A 16,748-nucleotide genomic window follows, 5' to 3' on the forward strand; every position below is an offset into this window, starting at 1 on the left:
TGTGTTATTTATTTAATTGGTTTCTCTTTATCTAGTTTAACGACATGTGAAGATCTGATCACATTTTAGGTCATATTTATGCAGAAATAGAGAAAATTCTGCAGAGTTCACAGACTTTCTAGCACCACTGTAAGGATGTAGGTAGAGAGGGAGGAAACGTTGCTATCACATCAATTTTGAGTTACGGTATGTAGGTGATGATTGCATCTTTGTACACCCGCAGCCTGCATTCAAACCGTCATCAAGTCATTTATCACTATGTCTGAGAGGATGGGTCTCACATGAAAGTCTGGAAGACCAAAGCCCTTCACCTTCCCCTCTGCAGAGCACCAACACCACCAATATGTTATAAGTGATTCTGATGCATTTGACCATTATTCTCAGCAATCTTTTCCCCCCACCTCAGAGTAATTAAAAATGTGGACAGGCTTGCTAGTCTCAAAGGGGAAACTAGATTGTACGATACTACCATCTACTCCAGTGCCCCAATGAGTGGCAGAAAAACCTTTGGCACACTGACCTTTTGCTTAGCCATTTCTTAATCAGCTTCTTGTGACCAGAACATATCTTTCATTTAAGAGGGTGCAACTGCTTTTTTGTAGCAACCCCTACTCCCAAAATAGTTCCACTCCTGGTAGTTAATAGATGCGCTGCCAGTGTATAAAATGACCCACTCTGGTGTAAGCAGAAATCATCCTAGTCATCAGAACAAATCATCATAGATGTTGTGAACTGCCCGTATTTGTTGTAAATTGCTTTGTTAGTTTCACCCTTAATCTCTGAAGCCTATCTTTGATACCATTTTCAGGCGTCAAATTTTCAATTATCATGCCAAAAATTTAATTTTCTCTGAATAGGTTAGTAAATGTTATATCAGTTGAGGCGGCATTTTTTTAAACAGACCAGCTATATTACAATATTCCCTAAATATTTTAAGAATATTATCATAACGTGTTTTGTTTCTTTCAAGGGTCACAGATTAACATATGTAAAGTTAATCTTGTATCACATAAAGGAATTCCAGTTCTAAGTACTCTACCAACAATTATCATCATCTTATATTATGGCTTACTACAGCATTCATTGATCAACACTGATGAGAATCAATTTTCTCAAGCAAGACTCCAACAGCAGTAAACATTGGTTAAAAATTTATTATTCCTTGTAGTTTCAAGATAAACAAATTATTTTTTTAAATAACACTGAAATTTGTTAAACTCTGAGTTCACTCTAATATACAGAAATTATTTTACATAAGATTTAACACAGATCAGAAATAATCTGAATGTAGCACAACAGAAATTAATGGTGGAAGTTTGATCAATTGATATAAAAATGAAGTTAATTGAATTAATTCCATATATAGAACTGAATGACAAAATCTGCCATTCAAAAATTTATTGCACAAGTAGTGATTCTGAGGCTAATATCAACATGAAGTACCCATATGGTTTTATAATCGTGAAAAACTGCACAAGTATCTAAATAGAGCACATTATCATATTATATAGAAAATATGTTCAAATTAAATTAAAGGATAATTCAAATATTAAAATGCAATTCAATCATTATATTTTAGGTCAATTATTACAGCGATTTTCAAAATCAGATTGTTATTTAGTGTTCTCAGTATTTCATTGATATTGTTTCTAAATTGATACCTCACTTCAGAATCACATTTTTGTTCCACTGTTAGAAAGAATCACAACAAATATAACAGAATGTATTTTACACAGACCGCACATTAGTGAGTGGTCCCATAATATGTAGCATTTGATTTTGAATTCTTACGCAAACCCTACAGATTGCAAAACTTTTCACAGTATGTCAAATCTCATAAATCAATGTAAAAATATTATTATAGTTTGCAGACAGGTGTTTGCTTGAATTTAATGACTACAGACATATTGCTTAAGATTTTAGAATGTTTGGAATGCTCAAAAATCCAAGCTATAATTATGGTTTCCAATCATCTCAGTGTTTACAAAGCTGCAAATGTTATATTTTTGTAGATTATTTAATTCTCCAGAATATCACCATTAATATCTTGCAAATCAACTTCTAAACGATGTTCATTGTTCTGAATATAATTTAGCTCCTGAACCATGTCATTACAGGAAGAATCCTGAAAGACAGCTGCACTTCTGTGACATTTTAACTTTCATCTCACCATGGAAAGTTCTTACACAGTCAAGAATTGAAAAAGCAAATCAAATGAAAGATCAACAGAAATAAATTATATTGCAGAAACAGTATTTTGTCTTTTGAGAATAAAATATGTATAATAAACATTATTTTAGGATTGTTTCCTTAGAGTGATATACATTGCTGCAAGAACACCCAAGGCTAACAGGCTAAGTAATATGTTGTACTCCAGGCTTGTTTTGAGCTCTACTTGCATAATGCCTAAACATTTTTCTATGCAATCAATAAAACTTTTGAGAAGGAGCTAAATAATTGCTATAAAATAGCCTGCTATTACACAATGCAATTTTAAGCCAAGAATGAATCTTGCAGAATAAGTTATCGTTATAATTTGAGGTCAAAAATATGAGTAGCCAACTTATCAAAGATTTAATCGAAGGGCTCCCATAAGCCAGTGGTAAAAACAAATTCAAGTTTAATCCCAGACAATATATTCAGAAAATTTTTGAAAAAATGCATAAAGTAGCTTGGTTTAGATTTCGATATTAATGACGTCCCACGCAGTGAATAGGAAGCTTACATAGCCAATAAAATCCGTGGAAGTGACAGTCAAACCAGATGATAAGCAGGGACAAGGTTCCTGGATGTAAGTTTGTCCTAGTGCTTGCAGTGCCTATTACCAGGTTAAATCCTGAGAACAAACAGGACCAATCTCTTATTGGGAACCAACAATTAGAGATGGTGAAGGCGTAACAGTTGGGGTCTAATTCAAACCAATAATTGTGAAGAACATGAGTTTTGATACACTGATAAAAAAGCAAAGGTACAATGGTTCATCGTAGTTTTACCAAAAGTAATGACCAAAAATTACCTTGCCTTTTTTTCAAAAATTACTGAACTGGTTGTTGGATTGGAATGAGAATATAGATGAAGTAGAGCTATTTGCATTATATTTCTTACATATAGAGTAAAAGCAAAATAAACCTGACCAGGAAAATCACAGGTACTCAGATAATACTCTAGTTTGGAAGGTCAGTTAAAAAAAAAATCTAACCTGGGCACTACCGATTCAGTAGTTAAAGGATCTTGACAAACATCCATTGCAAGATTCCTTATTTCAGTGCGATCATGATTAAACCAAGTGTATGAAGATTCTGCTCATGAGCTACCTGCACTTCTTAAGGAAAGGACGTGGAAGTTGGAATTTAAAGAAAATACAAAAAATAATAAAACTTAGAAGTGGTGATTTGTTCAAATATCACTCACTATCAGGCTCAAGGGACAGAACAGCCCACCCCTGCTTTTATTTCCTATGGTTCATTTCTCATAGGTGACCGCCAAGAAAAACGTGATAACAGGTCAGGAAAGATCACTGAGACTGCAAAACAATGATGATATACATACACACTAAATACAACGTACAATATCTTTACTTTTCACTTACAAATCTCAATCTACATATGGCGTACCCATCTTTAACTTGGGCAGTTCATCTTGCAATGTTCTTTCCTCATAGATATACTTCTATTTTATATATTATCTGACACACTTTGATGCAGAGTTGGGTATCTGATTTTTATTTAGCTTACTTAAGGCAATAACTACTGTACATTAATATCATTCAATTTTGAAAAGATAAATTGCCTTTGGAATGTTTTAAATAAGCTAAATGACCTGTCATGATTTTGCAAATAACTAATCAAGCCTAAACTATTTCCTTGGCACACGCCAACAAGCACTCACAGACAACCAAACAAAGAAGGTCCTCAATATGGAAACTGTCAATAAATACAGAGGCTATGACAGACTTCAATCAGAACAGAACTGTAGCAAGAACAAGCAGGGATGGGATGAAGAAAAAAGGAAAGATTGCCTATCAAGTGCTTGGAAGTCAGTTTTGAGAAGAAATTATCAAGAGGCATAAGATCACTTCTACAGAGAACTGACGCAGAATAAAACTATTGACAGTATATTTGCAAAATTCCAGCACTAGCTCAGTAGTGTTGCACTGCATCCATTTTGCCTGCTCCATAAAAATACAAACATGCAGTTTTAAACATTTCTTTCACATGTGAATTCCACAACTGAGAAGCATCCATAAAATGTTAAAGAATGAACAAACAAATTGTAGACGTGCTGTTAGTTCACAGGAAGAACAGATGATCCTATAACAGTTGCCAATCAGGGTAATTATATTACTCTAAAAAAAGATAGGAAGAGACAGAACCACTGAAATCAATTCTCCAAAAAAGGTCTAGAAATTGAGAATATGACATTTCAAGAAGGAAGGATATGGCTAGGTTACTATTTCAATGTGCACTGTATTTGTGACCGATATTGAAGATCTATGCCAAAGTTCAGTCTTTATGCATGGACACTGCCTCCCAAATGAGTCCCTGATTGTAATAAATGAAGAATTGTTGTGGAGGTAAAGCACTGCCACTGATTCAACTCGTTAAATTCAAGAGTCCCTTTAAAAAACTCAATGCAAGTTAGTAAGGCACCAAACTGAAAACTGATTTTTAACATTCTTACTTACACAGTAAGGCTCAGAGCCTTGATGGATGATGCTTGAACAAGAATCAAATTGCCTGTCATTTGTTTAAAAGATAAAATGTAACATTTGTGCATTATAATTTTTGATTGGTTTCACGCTCACTACCTCTAATTCCCTTTGTGTTACATTTTTTAAATGGAATTATGAATACACAAAGTGACTATCTGTTACTTGCATTGAGAGTGTCAAGCTATGGCCTGGATTTGAATGCTGAGCTTGTTTGGTAGCTACAGTATCAAAGTATGTGAGTTTGAGTTTTTATATTTTAGAGATGCATACAAATTCATTATCTTACACAGATATTAAAGCAGACTTTCTTGTTCTTCATCTTTGGTCCCATTTGTTTGCAAACCTGAGCTCAGAAAGGATAACTTTGGACCTGTCATAGCAAATTACCTTCTTTTCTACCAATAGTTTTAATAATTTGTCGACTAATTATATTCTTTATTGTCTGCACCACTCGCTTACATTGCCTTGGAAATTCAGTGCATTATTTCATATTATATCTGATAATTTAACTCAGCTCGAATACAATAATCTGATGGTGTTTAATCTTTCACCTGCTGCGGAACTAGTCACCAGTATGTAACACTTTAGGGATACCATAAATACCAAGGCATTACTATTCTAATCACATTCAGCAAAAGGATGCAGGTTTCTATTTCCATGAAACGTGATCCATTTATGACCTGGCCTGGCCTGTGGTTCTAAACAGAAGTTTAAAACATTGGCAGAAAGCCAACGTAAAAGATAAACATAAATAATATTGAACTGATATTTGACCTTAAAATCTTTGATCTAAAGTGGGATCTCATTTGTAAATAATGAGTTTTGCTTAGCTTGATCTTACGTTTGTTCTAGCTAGTAAGCATTGTGGTTAATGGGTTTTAATGAGTGTTTATTAATAGAACAGGATGAAACAACTTCCATGAATACAAGGTGACACTGGCTTTAGGAGGTGGCACTTTTAACCAGTTGTGTAATGAGTTTGGAAGTCAACTTATTGACATTCAAATTCAATTATAGGGACATGACTATGTATAGTATTGTAAAACCATGTGCAGTGACCATGAATATACCTCTGTATTAGAAAAAGAATTGACTCACCACATCAACATATCGATAACAAGTCAAAGTGTATCTGTCAATGCCTCCTGTCACACCAGATGTACACCAGTCTTGGCTGCACAACGACTGACCAAGAATAAAAATCCAGCACAGATTTGGCACAAATCATTCCCAATACTTTGAGATTTCCTGGATTTTAAGTAAAACTAATGTAAGAGCTTAAATTGATCCTGCAGCAATGATTCATTCCTGGGTAGACAACATTAAGTTGAGGTATTAAGATTTCAACAGACTCACTGCAATAACTACAGATTGATATTCCTTGGAAATGTGCACTTGATAACTCAGAGCAGAACATACTATTGAAATGTCTTGAGATTGGAAACAGCTTGGCCATTCCATTGGCTGCCACACAAACAGCACCTGGAAAGAGTTTCAGTAGTAGAATTTAATATCTGGTTGGCAAAGATGACCATGCATATATAAACCCTGAATAAATGACCATCACTTTCTTGGGAAGGTGGACCTTAGGTGTAATGAAGACACATAAACTGCAAATCAACTCCCTGTATTAGAATACAATTCTGGACCTGACTGGTGCATATTGTTAATCAAAATTTAAAACACTGCATGCTTTAATAAGCCTATTTCATTAGCATGCAAATATCTGGGTAGAGCAAAACAGCAAATGGAATGAGCTCCTTTATATTCCCACATTTCATCTCAGAACTCTAAATATTAAACTTGCATTTCCAAACTTGTTTCCAGATACTTCTGCTATCACCTCATATGCACGTTTGTTTGTAAACACTGGTACAACTGAACAATGATATCAAGACATAAGATGCTAAGAAACACAAAAATATTAATTCCAACATGGAAGTGAAATCAGCTTTTCAACTATCCCATTTCCAAACTTTCTGCATTCACTTTCAAACACTGATTTATCAATTTAAAAATCGGGCTTTATATGAGTTAAAAAAAAGACATTTGTTAGTGTATGAAAATCTGCATACCCCTGGAAGTTCCTCAACAAAATGTACAATCAGTGCTTTTAAGGTTACCAACTTCAAATTACTTTTTTGTTTGGAAGTGCATCATACAAATCCAACCCTTCTGACAACAGCTGAAAGATTTCATTTCCACATCCAAATCAAGTGCTTTAAGTGTGAATAGTGCAGTTATAATCAGGCATTTTGTTCCCTGCTGGGCTCGTTCAGTGTGATTTGTCATCTGTGTCTGATGGACTGGATTCACGTGGAAGTGTAAGGCTTTCTCTTCTGTCCCACAGCTTGTGGATCTCCGTGGTATCCGACTCACTGCTGCTGTTGGCACTCTCCCTGAAACTGGCCAAAGGTGGCCTCACCTTCACACCTTTGGATGTGACTGACCCCTCAATGGCTTTTCTCAGCTGAAATTAATCAAAACAAAGACAGAAATGAACATTTCTTTTACAAAACAAAGAAATACTCAAATGGCAAAATGGTACAACCATGGCTGACAAGGGAAGTCAAAGCTAACGTAAAAGCAAAAGAGAGGGCATACAACAAAGCAAAAATTAGCAGGAAGATAAAGGATTGGGAAGCTTTTAAAAACCTACAGTGGACTAAAAATCACTTGGAGGGAAAAGATGAAATATGAAAGCAAACTAGCAAACAATGTCAAGATAGATAGAAAAAGGTTTTTCAAGTATGTAAAAAATAAGAGACGAGAGTGGATATAGGACTGCCAGACAATGAGGCAGGAGAAATAATAAGGGGGCCAAGAAGATGGCAGATGAACTAAATGAGTATTTTGCATCAGTCTTCTCTGTGGAAAACATATTAAAGGGAGTGACGGAAGAGAAGTGAGTGCAGTTACTATTACAAGGGAGAAGGTGCTCAAAAAGCTGAAAGACCCGAGGGTACATGGGTCACCCGGACCAGATGAACTGCACCCTAGGGTTCTGAGGGAGAGGTTGTGGAGGAATTAGTAATGATCTTTCAAAAATCATTGGACTCTAGCATGGTGCCAGAGGACTGGAAAATTGCAAATGTCACTCCACTCTAAAAAAGGAAATCATAGACCAGTTACCTAGATCTCAGTGGCTGGGAAAAAGTTGACGTCAATTGTTAAGGATGAGGTTATGGTGTACTTGGTTTCACAGGACAAGACAGGACAAAGGAAGTATAGTTTCCTTAAGGGAAAATCTTGCCCTGATGAACCTATTGGAATTCTTTGAGGAGATTACACATAGGATAGATAAAGGGGATGCATTGGATGTTGTACATTTGGATTTTCAGAAAGCCTATGACAAGGGGCCATACATGGAGCTGCTTACCAAATTAAGAGCCCATGGTATTACAGGAAAGTTACTGACATGGTTAGAGTATTGGCTGATTCGCAGGAGGCAGTGAGTGGGAATAAAAGGATCTTTTTCTGGCTGGCTGCCAGTGACAAGTGGTGTTCTGCAGGGGTCAGTGTTGGGACCACTTCTTTTATGTTGTGTATCAATGACTTAGATGATGGAATAGATGGCTTTGTTGCCAGGTTTGCAGATAATACCAAGAATGGTGGAGGGGCAGGTAGTGTTGTGGAAACAGATAGACTGCAGAAGGACTTAGACAGATTAGGAGGATGGGCAAGAAAGTGGCAAATGAAATACAGTGTTAGAAAATGTACGGTCATGCACTTTGGTAGTAGAAATAAATGTGCAGACTATTTTCTAAACGGGGAGAAAATCCAGAAATCTGAGATGCAAAGGGATTTGGGAGTACTTGTGCAGAACACCCTAAAGCTTTTCTTACAGGTGTGAAAGGCAAATGCAATGTTAGCATTCATTTCAAGAGGTTTAGAACATAAGAGCAGGGAAGTGATGCTGAGGATTCAGAAGGCACTGGTGAGGCCTCATGTTGAGTATTGTGAACAGTTTAGGGCTCTTTGTGTAAGAAAAGATGTGCTACCATTGGGGAAGGTTCAGAAGAGGTTCACAAGGATAATTCCGGGAATGAAAGGGTTATCATATGAGGAATGTTTGATGGCTTTGGGTCTGTACTCTCTGGAATTTAGAATGAGGGGGGATCTCATTGAAACCTTTCAAATGTTGAAAGGCCTAGACAGAGTAGATGCTTCTCATGGTGGGAGAGTCTAGAACAAGACTGAACAGCCTCAGGGTAGAGGGGCGTTTATTTAAAATAGGGATGCAGAGTAATTTCTTTAGCTAGAGGGTGATGATTTGTGGAATTTATTACCACAGGCAGCTGTGGAGGCCAGTTTGTTGGGTGTATTTAAGGCAGAGCTTGACAGGTTCTTGATTACACAAAGGCATCAAAGGTTACGGGGCGAAGACCAGGGAGTGGGGCTGAGGAGGGGAAAAAAGGATCAGCCATGATTGAATGGCGGAGCAGACTCGATGTGCCAAATGGCCTAATTCTGCTCCTATGTCTTATGGTTTTACTGTGCTGTAACATTCTATGTGCTAAGTTCTAATTTCCCAAATCACCTTCTGACTGGACTAAGTCTGGTGTCAGGAAAATGATATCTTATACTTGTAATGCTAGAATAAGAAATTAACTATAACTTCATTGCATTTGATAGGATATTGCACAGGTTAGATTCCTGGTATGATCTTTTTATCCAATGCAATGTCTGAAGTGCAATTGACATTCAGGGACTATATTTAAGCTTCAAATACAAAAATAATAGCAAAATTAATTTTTACTGTTAATGAAAATATTAATTCCCAGTACCTCAGGGACATTAACATTAACATTAATTCCCAGTACCTCAGGGACCAAAAGCAGATTTAATCAAGTGAGTATAGAACTTCCAAAAGCAAATACATGAACAACATGAACAATAATAAAAAAGTCGATGCACACTTCTCCTGGGATAGTAAGATACCAATCTTGGCGTTTGTACGGGGAATGAAATAAACTATTTTGTTGAGGTGGCTAGGATAGGGAAATATGAGTTTTAAAGTCCAGTTAGGATACTTGAAGCCCTATCCTGGCAGCAATAAAATTGTTGCAAAAGGTACAGCATCCTCACCCAAACCTGGCTTTTGTTTTACATTTTCCCCTTTTTCTAGAAGTGTCAGATATAATTTCAACCAAAGTAGTACAGTGTAGTTGCGCTGATACGCAACGAGTGAAAGCAACACATTGAGTCGAGCAGCGTCTGGTTGAACTGTTTACTGCTTCAATCCGCACGCCAGAAGTCCTGTTCTCAGCATCCCCCGCTCTTTGCGGGGTGGAAGTGACGTTGGCTTCCGGGCTGAAGTCTGCCCCACACTCAGAGCCCCCTCGGTTGCTGCTGGCTGCGGACTCGCCCGCGACTGCTGGAGCTGGTTCGCTTGCTGCGCAGACGAGCCACCACATGACCACCCCCCCCCCCCCACCCGGAACCGGAGCTAGGAGGTACAGAGTCCACAGCCTGCACGCTCTCAGTTCTCTTAGGTGGCCGGCCTCATCGTCGTGGGGATGGCACCGCAACCGGGTGTTCAAGGCCCAGATGCGCCAGTTTGAGACAGGCAATGGTAAAAGTCTCGTCCCGACCGCCGATGTCGAGAACACAGGTTGTCCCATTATGGCGCACCACCTTGTAGGGTCCTTTGTATGGTCGCTGCAGGGGTGGTCTGTTCGCGCCTCGGCGAACAAAAACATACTTGCTCTGTTGTAGGTCCTTGGGCACGAAAGAGGGTGTTGTTCCGTGATGGGACGTCGGGACTGGGGCAAGTGTTCCAAGCCGCTCCCGGAGTTTAGTTAGGACCCCAGCAGGTCCGTCTCTTGGCCACGGGGTGCTGGCACAAATTCACTGGGAACTGTGTGCGGGGCACCGTAAACTAGTTCGGCCGATGATGCAGCCAGGTCCTCCTTGGGTGCCTTGCAGATGTCAAGCAGCACCCAGGGGAGTTCGTCAACCTAGTCTGGCCCTCGGAGGCGTGCTATCAGGGCTGACTTCAAGTGCCTGTTGAAATGTTCCACCAGGCCGTTGGACTGCGGGTGGTAAGCAGTCGTTCGGTGGAGCTGGGTTCCGAGGAGTTGTGCCAGTGCAGACCACAAAGCCAATGTGAACCGCACACCCCTGCCTGAAGTAATGTGGGCTGGGGGTCCGAACCGTGCCACCCAGGTGGTAATCAGGGCTCTGGCGCATGTCTCCGTGGCCGTGTCAGTGAATGGGATAGCTTCTGGCCACCTCGTGAACCTGTCCACCATGGTGAATAGGTACCTCGTTCCTCTCGAAACCGGCAGTGGGCCAACTATGTCCACGTGGACATGTTCAAACCTCCTACGTGTCGGCTGGAAGGGTTGTAGTGGGACCCTCACATGCCTCTGGATTTTGTAGGTTTGACAGTGCCTGCATGTCCTGGCCCAGTGCCCGACCTGCTTGCATAGGCCGTGCCACACAAACCTGTCTGCGATCAGCCGGATGGTCGCCCGGATGGAAGGGTGGGCTAAACCGTGCAAGGTGTCAAAAACGCGGCACCCCTAAGCGGTCGGGACAATGGGCTGAGGTTGCCCAGTGGACACATCGCAAAGGAGCTCATTAACTTCAGGCCCAATGGGTATGTCTTCAAGGCGGAGTCCTGAGACTGCAGTTCAGTATGCCGACATCTCGCTGTCCAGCCATTGCGTCTTAGCTAATGCTGCATAATCCACCTCCGGAGACAGAGAGGGCACTGATTGGATGGAGGTGCGTGACAACCCGTCTGCCACCATGTTGCTGTTCCCGGAGACGTGCTTGATCGTGGTGGTAAACTCCGAGATGTTCAACAGGTGGCGTTGCTGACGGCCCAACCACAGGTCCGACACTTTGGCAAACGCGAAAGTGAGGGGCTTGTGGTCTGTGAAGACCGTGAACTGCCTCCCTTCCAGGAAGCACCTGAAGTGCCGGATGGCAAGGTACAGGGCCAGCAGCTCCCTGTTGAAAGCATTGTACTTGAGTTCTAGGGGGTCATAGGTGCCGGCTGAAAAAAGCGAGCGGCTTCCACTGGCCTTCGATGAGCTGCTCGAGCATGCTGCCAACTGCCGCGTTGGAAGCGTCCACAGTGAGGGCAGCGGGAACGTCGACCCAGAGGTGGACCAGGGGCGTGGCGTTTGCTAGTATGTTCTTGGCTTGTTCAAAAGCTGCCGTCGCCTCCTCTGTCCAGGTGAACTCTTTGACCTTGCTGGACATCAAGCTGAAAAGGGGCCGCATTTTCCGGGCCGCTGAGGGCAGGAAACGGTGATAAAAGTTAACCATCCCAACAAATTCCTGCAGGTCTTTAACAGTGCTGGGTCTGGATGGCTTCAAATTTTGCTGGCAGGGGCAGAGATCCATGGCGGTTGATCCGGTGTCCCAAGAAGTCGATGGCGAGTAGGCTGAACTGGCACTTGGCGGGGTTGATAGCCAGGCCGTAGTCGCTTAGGCGGCGGCAGAGCAGGCGTAGATGTGCTAGATGTTCCTGGCGGGAGTGGCTGGCGATAAGTATGTCATCCAAGCAGATGAACAGAAAGTCCAGATCTCGCCCTACAGCGTCCATCAGGCGCTGGAGCGTCTGTGCCACATTTTTGAGCCCGAACGGCATCCTGAGGAACTCGAACAGGCCAAAGGGGATAATGAGGGCCGTCTTGGGTACATCGTCTGGGTGGACTGGGATCTGATAATACCCTCGGACCAGGTCAATTTTCAAAAAGATGCATGCCCCATGCAGGTTGGCAGTAAAGTCCTGGATGTGTGGTACTGGATAACGATCGGACGTGGTGGCGTTGTTCAGCCTCCGATAGTCGCTGCACAGTCTCCTCCCTCCCACCGACTTGGGCACCATATGGAGTGGGGAGGCCCACGGACTGTCGGAACACTGCACAATCCCCATCTCCTCCATCTTCTTGAATTCCTCCTTCGCGAGGTGGAGCTTGTCGAGTGGTAGCCTGCAGGCCCGGGCATGAAGGGGAGGTCCCTGTGTGGGGATGTGGTGTATCACACTGTGCTTGGGGTCTGTTGAGGAAAACTGCGGCGTGATGATAGATGGGAACTCTGATAACACTCTGGCGAACTCGTTGTCAGAATAAGTGATGGAGTCCAGGTGCGGGGCCGGTAACCTGGCCTCACTGAGGGAGAAAGTCCGGAACGTCTTCGCATCAACCAATCATTGTCCCTTCAAATCCACGAGCAGGAGGAAGTCCGCACCCAGCAATAGCTGTGATACTGCGGCCAGCGTAAATGTCCATGTAAAGCAGCTGGAACCGAACTGCAAGGGGATGGTTCTTGTGCTGTAGGTGCGGATGGTGCTGTTGTTGGCTGCCGTAAGTTCCAGTCTGTTCTTCTAGTTCAGGTATCGTAGCTCGAGGGGGGTAGGACACTGATTTCTGCCCCCATGTCCACCAGGAATCTACGCCCGGAGTGCTTGTCTCCAATGTAGAGGAGGCTATCACGGTGACCAGCCGCCGTAGCCATCAGCGACGGCTGGTCCTGGCGTTTTCCCTGGAACGAGCATGGCAGTCGGCAGCGGCGGGCCCTGGAACCCCACCTTTGATGATAAAAACACCAAGACTCAGAAGTGGTGCCGTCCCTTGGTGTGGGTGTTCGGTGCTCCACTGCTGGGGTGTGGGAAGGCTGGGCTTTCGGCTGTGCCGCAGCACTAATTCCGATGGTGGTTCTGCCAGTTTGTTTGGCGCGCCAAAGCACGTCCGCGCGGGGAGCCACCCTGTGTGGGTCTCTGAAGTCTTCATCTGCTAGTCCGAGGCAGATGTTTTCTGGCATTTGCTCCAAGAAGATCTGTTCAAACAGCAGGCAAAGCTTATGGCCGTCTGCCAGTGCTAGCATGTCGCTCATCAGGGCTGATGGCGCGCGGTCACCCAGGCCGTCCATATGCAGTAACCGCGTGGCCCGTTCGCGGCGGGAGAGGCCAAATGTGCAGATTAACAGGGCCTTGAGCGCCTCGTACCTGTCTTTTGCCGGGGGCTGATGCAGAAAGTCGATAATGCGGCCCACTGTCTCCTGGTCGTGGGCGCCCATCATGTAGTAATACTTGGTGGCGTCTGAGACAACTTGCCTGACCTGGAACTGGGCCTCCACTTGCTCGAACCAGACCAGGGGTTTAGTGGTCCAGAAGGTTGGCAGTTTAAGTGAAACTGCATTCTGCAGAGCCGAGTCGTTCATGCTGGGTCCAAATGCCATTGGACCGTCGGGGTCACCAATGTAGTTGTGCTGATACGCAATGAGTGAAAGCAACACACTGAGTTGAGCAGGGTCTGGTCAAACTGTCTACTGTTTCAATCCGCGCGCCAAAAGTCCTGCTCCCAGCATCCCCCGCTCTTTGCGGGGCGGAAGTGACGTCGGCTTCCGGGCCGAGGTCTGCCCTGCACTCAGAGCCCCCTCGGTTGCCGCTGGCTGTGGACTCGCCCGTGACTGCTGGAGCCGGTTCGCTTGCCGTGTGGGCGAGCTGCCACAACAGGCAGAATAAAAGAAACATGCAAAACCTCAGTTAGTCATTGAATATCACACATTTAGTTTAACACCTATTCCTATTCATGATGTGCAAACTTCATACGTTAATGAAAATTTTAACTGCTAGTCACTGAATTACATTACATTGTAAAATTTTATGGTCTAGTATAAAAGTGTTGATCTCCCTCTGGGTAAAGGTATTGCTTTAGAAATGTGTGGAGATTTGGTTGCATTAATTATGCCTTTTAATAGCAGTTATGCATTGCATTTTCCTTAAATTTCATTCCTTTGACTTTGCAGTCAGGGTTCAGCATGTGACGGTAACTGCTTTTTGCATTTGCGAAGTACAAATTTCTACTCCATAATTCTTGACACTGAATTTAAATTTGCTGTTCCTCACTATAAACCTGATTCCTCTAAGAAACTTGTGAGAAGCTATTTTGATTACTTGGGAGCTAAATCCTATGGTCTACACTCCTCTCTTGTCTGTCTAAGTATAGACATACACACACACACATTTCACACTTGTCCTACAACTCTTATTCAATTGAAGCACAAAGAGATATGGGAAGGTATTAATCAGGTTGGAGCAGACACCTATACCATCTTAATCATCCTTCAGGCATGGATGAACAAAGGTGGTATTGTTATTCAGTAAGCCTTTTGGAACTGCTTCTGAAAATGTAGAATGTTTTTTCCTTCCCTGTGCATTACCTTTCAGCTCTAATGAAAACAGACCTTATCTTCTGGTATCCAGGCTATTTCATCGGCTTGGATTTCCTATGTGGTTCATTTCTCAGCAAATCTCAGCCTACTGACTAAAGGTCCAAAATTTGAACCAAATGTTGCCTCATTTAGTGATAGCCTGGTCAACTGACAAAGTGATCAACCCTCTTATAAAGGATTTAGTTGGCTGTCATGATGGAATTATACTATTATATGTTTAGAACATATTACCCTGCTAGTAGGTACTAGGTGTCAATCCCTGCCACAAAAGCAAATGCTAGATTTGGCAAACGTCACCTAGTGAAAATCAGACATCAGGTAATTGTGCAAAATATAGTTTCTTTCTCTGCATCACATCGATAGCGAGAGTGTAAATCTCCAAATTATGCCAGCAGATGAATGAGTCCATCTTCTTTTAGCCAACGCGACAGGGGTGGAAATAAGGTTAATTTAGAAAATCTCCGTTTCACACCAATTCTTCAACATTAATCAACACTACATGCGACAGTTCTGAACTGCAAACAGGTTTAGACAGGCACCCAGAATGGACTCTCTACTGCAGTCACTCAGCTTCATGTTGCTATTAAAGTGTAAAATATCTCACCTCTTTAAGAGCTACCACTCCTATCAACTTTCCAATACTCGTCACGTAAGCATGGTTAAGTCCTAACAGGGAGAACATGGTGTGAGTCTGAAAGGAGATAAGAATTTTTGATTAGGTAGTTGACTGTAACTTGATGGAGGACTCCATTTCAATACACATTGTGATTCTATTATTTCTTTCAAGATTTACTTCAGTGCATCTCAACTTAAACATCACACAACTTAAAATTTCAATGTTTTATGTTCTTCATAGCTGAGCATGAACAATAAAGGCTGATTTATACTTCTGCGTCAACTCGACGCCGTAACCTACGCAAGTGGCCTATGTGCGTTGTGACCATTTATACTTGTGCGTTGGTGTGTCTGTGTCGCTCTGCAATTCGGGCACGTCGCGCATGCGCACACACCTGCCTGTGCAAGGCATCATGGTCATTTTAGTCTTTCTCGGGGTAAACCAGTTTAAAGTGAGCGTCTTTTTTCGTAAAAGCAATAAGTGTCCTCCATAATTTCGGAGGTCTGTAAAGCTTTATGGAAAGTACTGCAGCCAGAGTTTCTTCCCTGCCCTTCAGTCGGCCAATGGGAAGCTATTGCGGCGTAGGAGGAAATGCGATGCTACCAGGCGGACCAATCACAGTTGTTCGGTCTGTGTTGCTGCGACGTGTAGTTACATTTTGGGAGAGGTGCACGTCAGGCTACGGCATAGGGATCTGCGTAGGCTCTGTATAGGGTTCGTGGCGATGTCGTACTTACGGCATCGAGTTGACGCAGAAGTATAAATCAGCCTTAAGCCTGCAAGGCAAAAGAATAAATCAAGGAAGGTAGTGCACCTGTGGCTGACAAGAGAAATTAGGGATAGTATCAATTCCAAAGAAGAAGCATACAAATTAGCCAGAGAAAGTGGCTCACCTGAGGACTGGGAGAAATTCAGAGTTCAGCAGAGGAGGACAAAGGGCTTAATTAGGAAGGGGAAAAAAGATTATGAGAGAAAACTGGCAGGCAACATAAAAATGGACTGTAAAAGCTTTTATAGATATGTAAAAAGGAAAAGACTGGTAAAGACAAATGTAGGTCCCCTGCAGACAGAAACAGGTGAATTGATTATGGGGAGCAAGGACATGGCAGACCAATTGAATAATTACTTTGGTTCTGTCTTCACTAAGGAGGACATAAATAATCTTCCAGAAATAGTAGGGGACAGAGGGTCCAGTGAGATGGAGGAACTGAGCGAAATACATGTTAG

General features: G+C 42.3%; 1 protein-coding gene across 5 annotated transcripts in view; it reads right to left on the minus strand.

Moving 5' to 3' along the window:
- Positions 1–1,223: 1,223 nt before the first annotated feature.
- The window catches only part of LOC140196298 (chloride channel protein 2-like), a 558,437-nt gene continuing 542,912 nt past the window's right edge, over positions 1,224–16,748 (minus strand). For 3 of the 5 annotated variants that reach the window (XM_072255256.1, XM_072255255.1, XM_072255258.1), the window contains 2 exons: positions 15,510–15,596; positions 1,224–7,181 (listed from right to left, as the gene is read on the minus strand). In XM_072255256.1, the coding sequence (XP_072111357.1) occupies positions 6,987–7,181; positions 15,510–15,596 (282 nt within the window). In that variant the 3' untranslated portion in view covers positions 1,224–6,986. The remainder of the gene's footprint in view (positions 7,182–15,509; positions 15,597–16,748) is intronic. The other 2 variants (XM_072255259.1, XM_072255257.1) reach the window with 1 other exon arrangement.

Source organism: Mobula birostris, chromosome 4, assembly GCF_030028105.1.
Source record: "Mobula birostris isolate sMobBir1 chromosome 4, sMobBir1.hap1, whole genome shotgun sequence".
In the NCBI taxonomy this organism is placed as follows: domain Eukaryota; kingdom Metazoa; phylum Chordata; class Chondrichthyes; order Myliobatiformes; family Myliobatidae; genus Mobula; species Mobula birostris.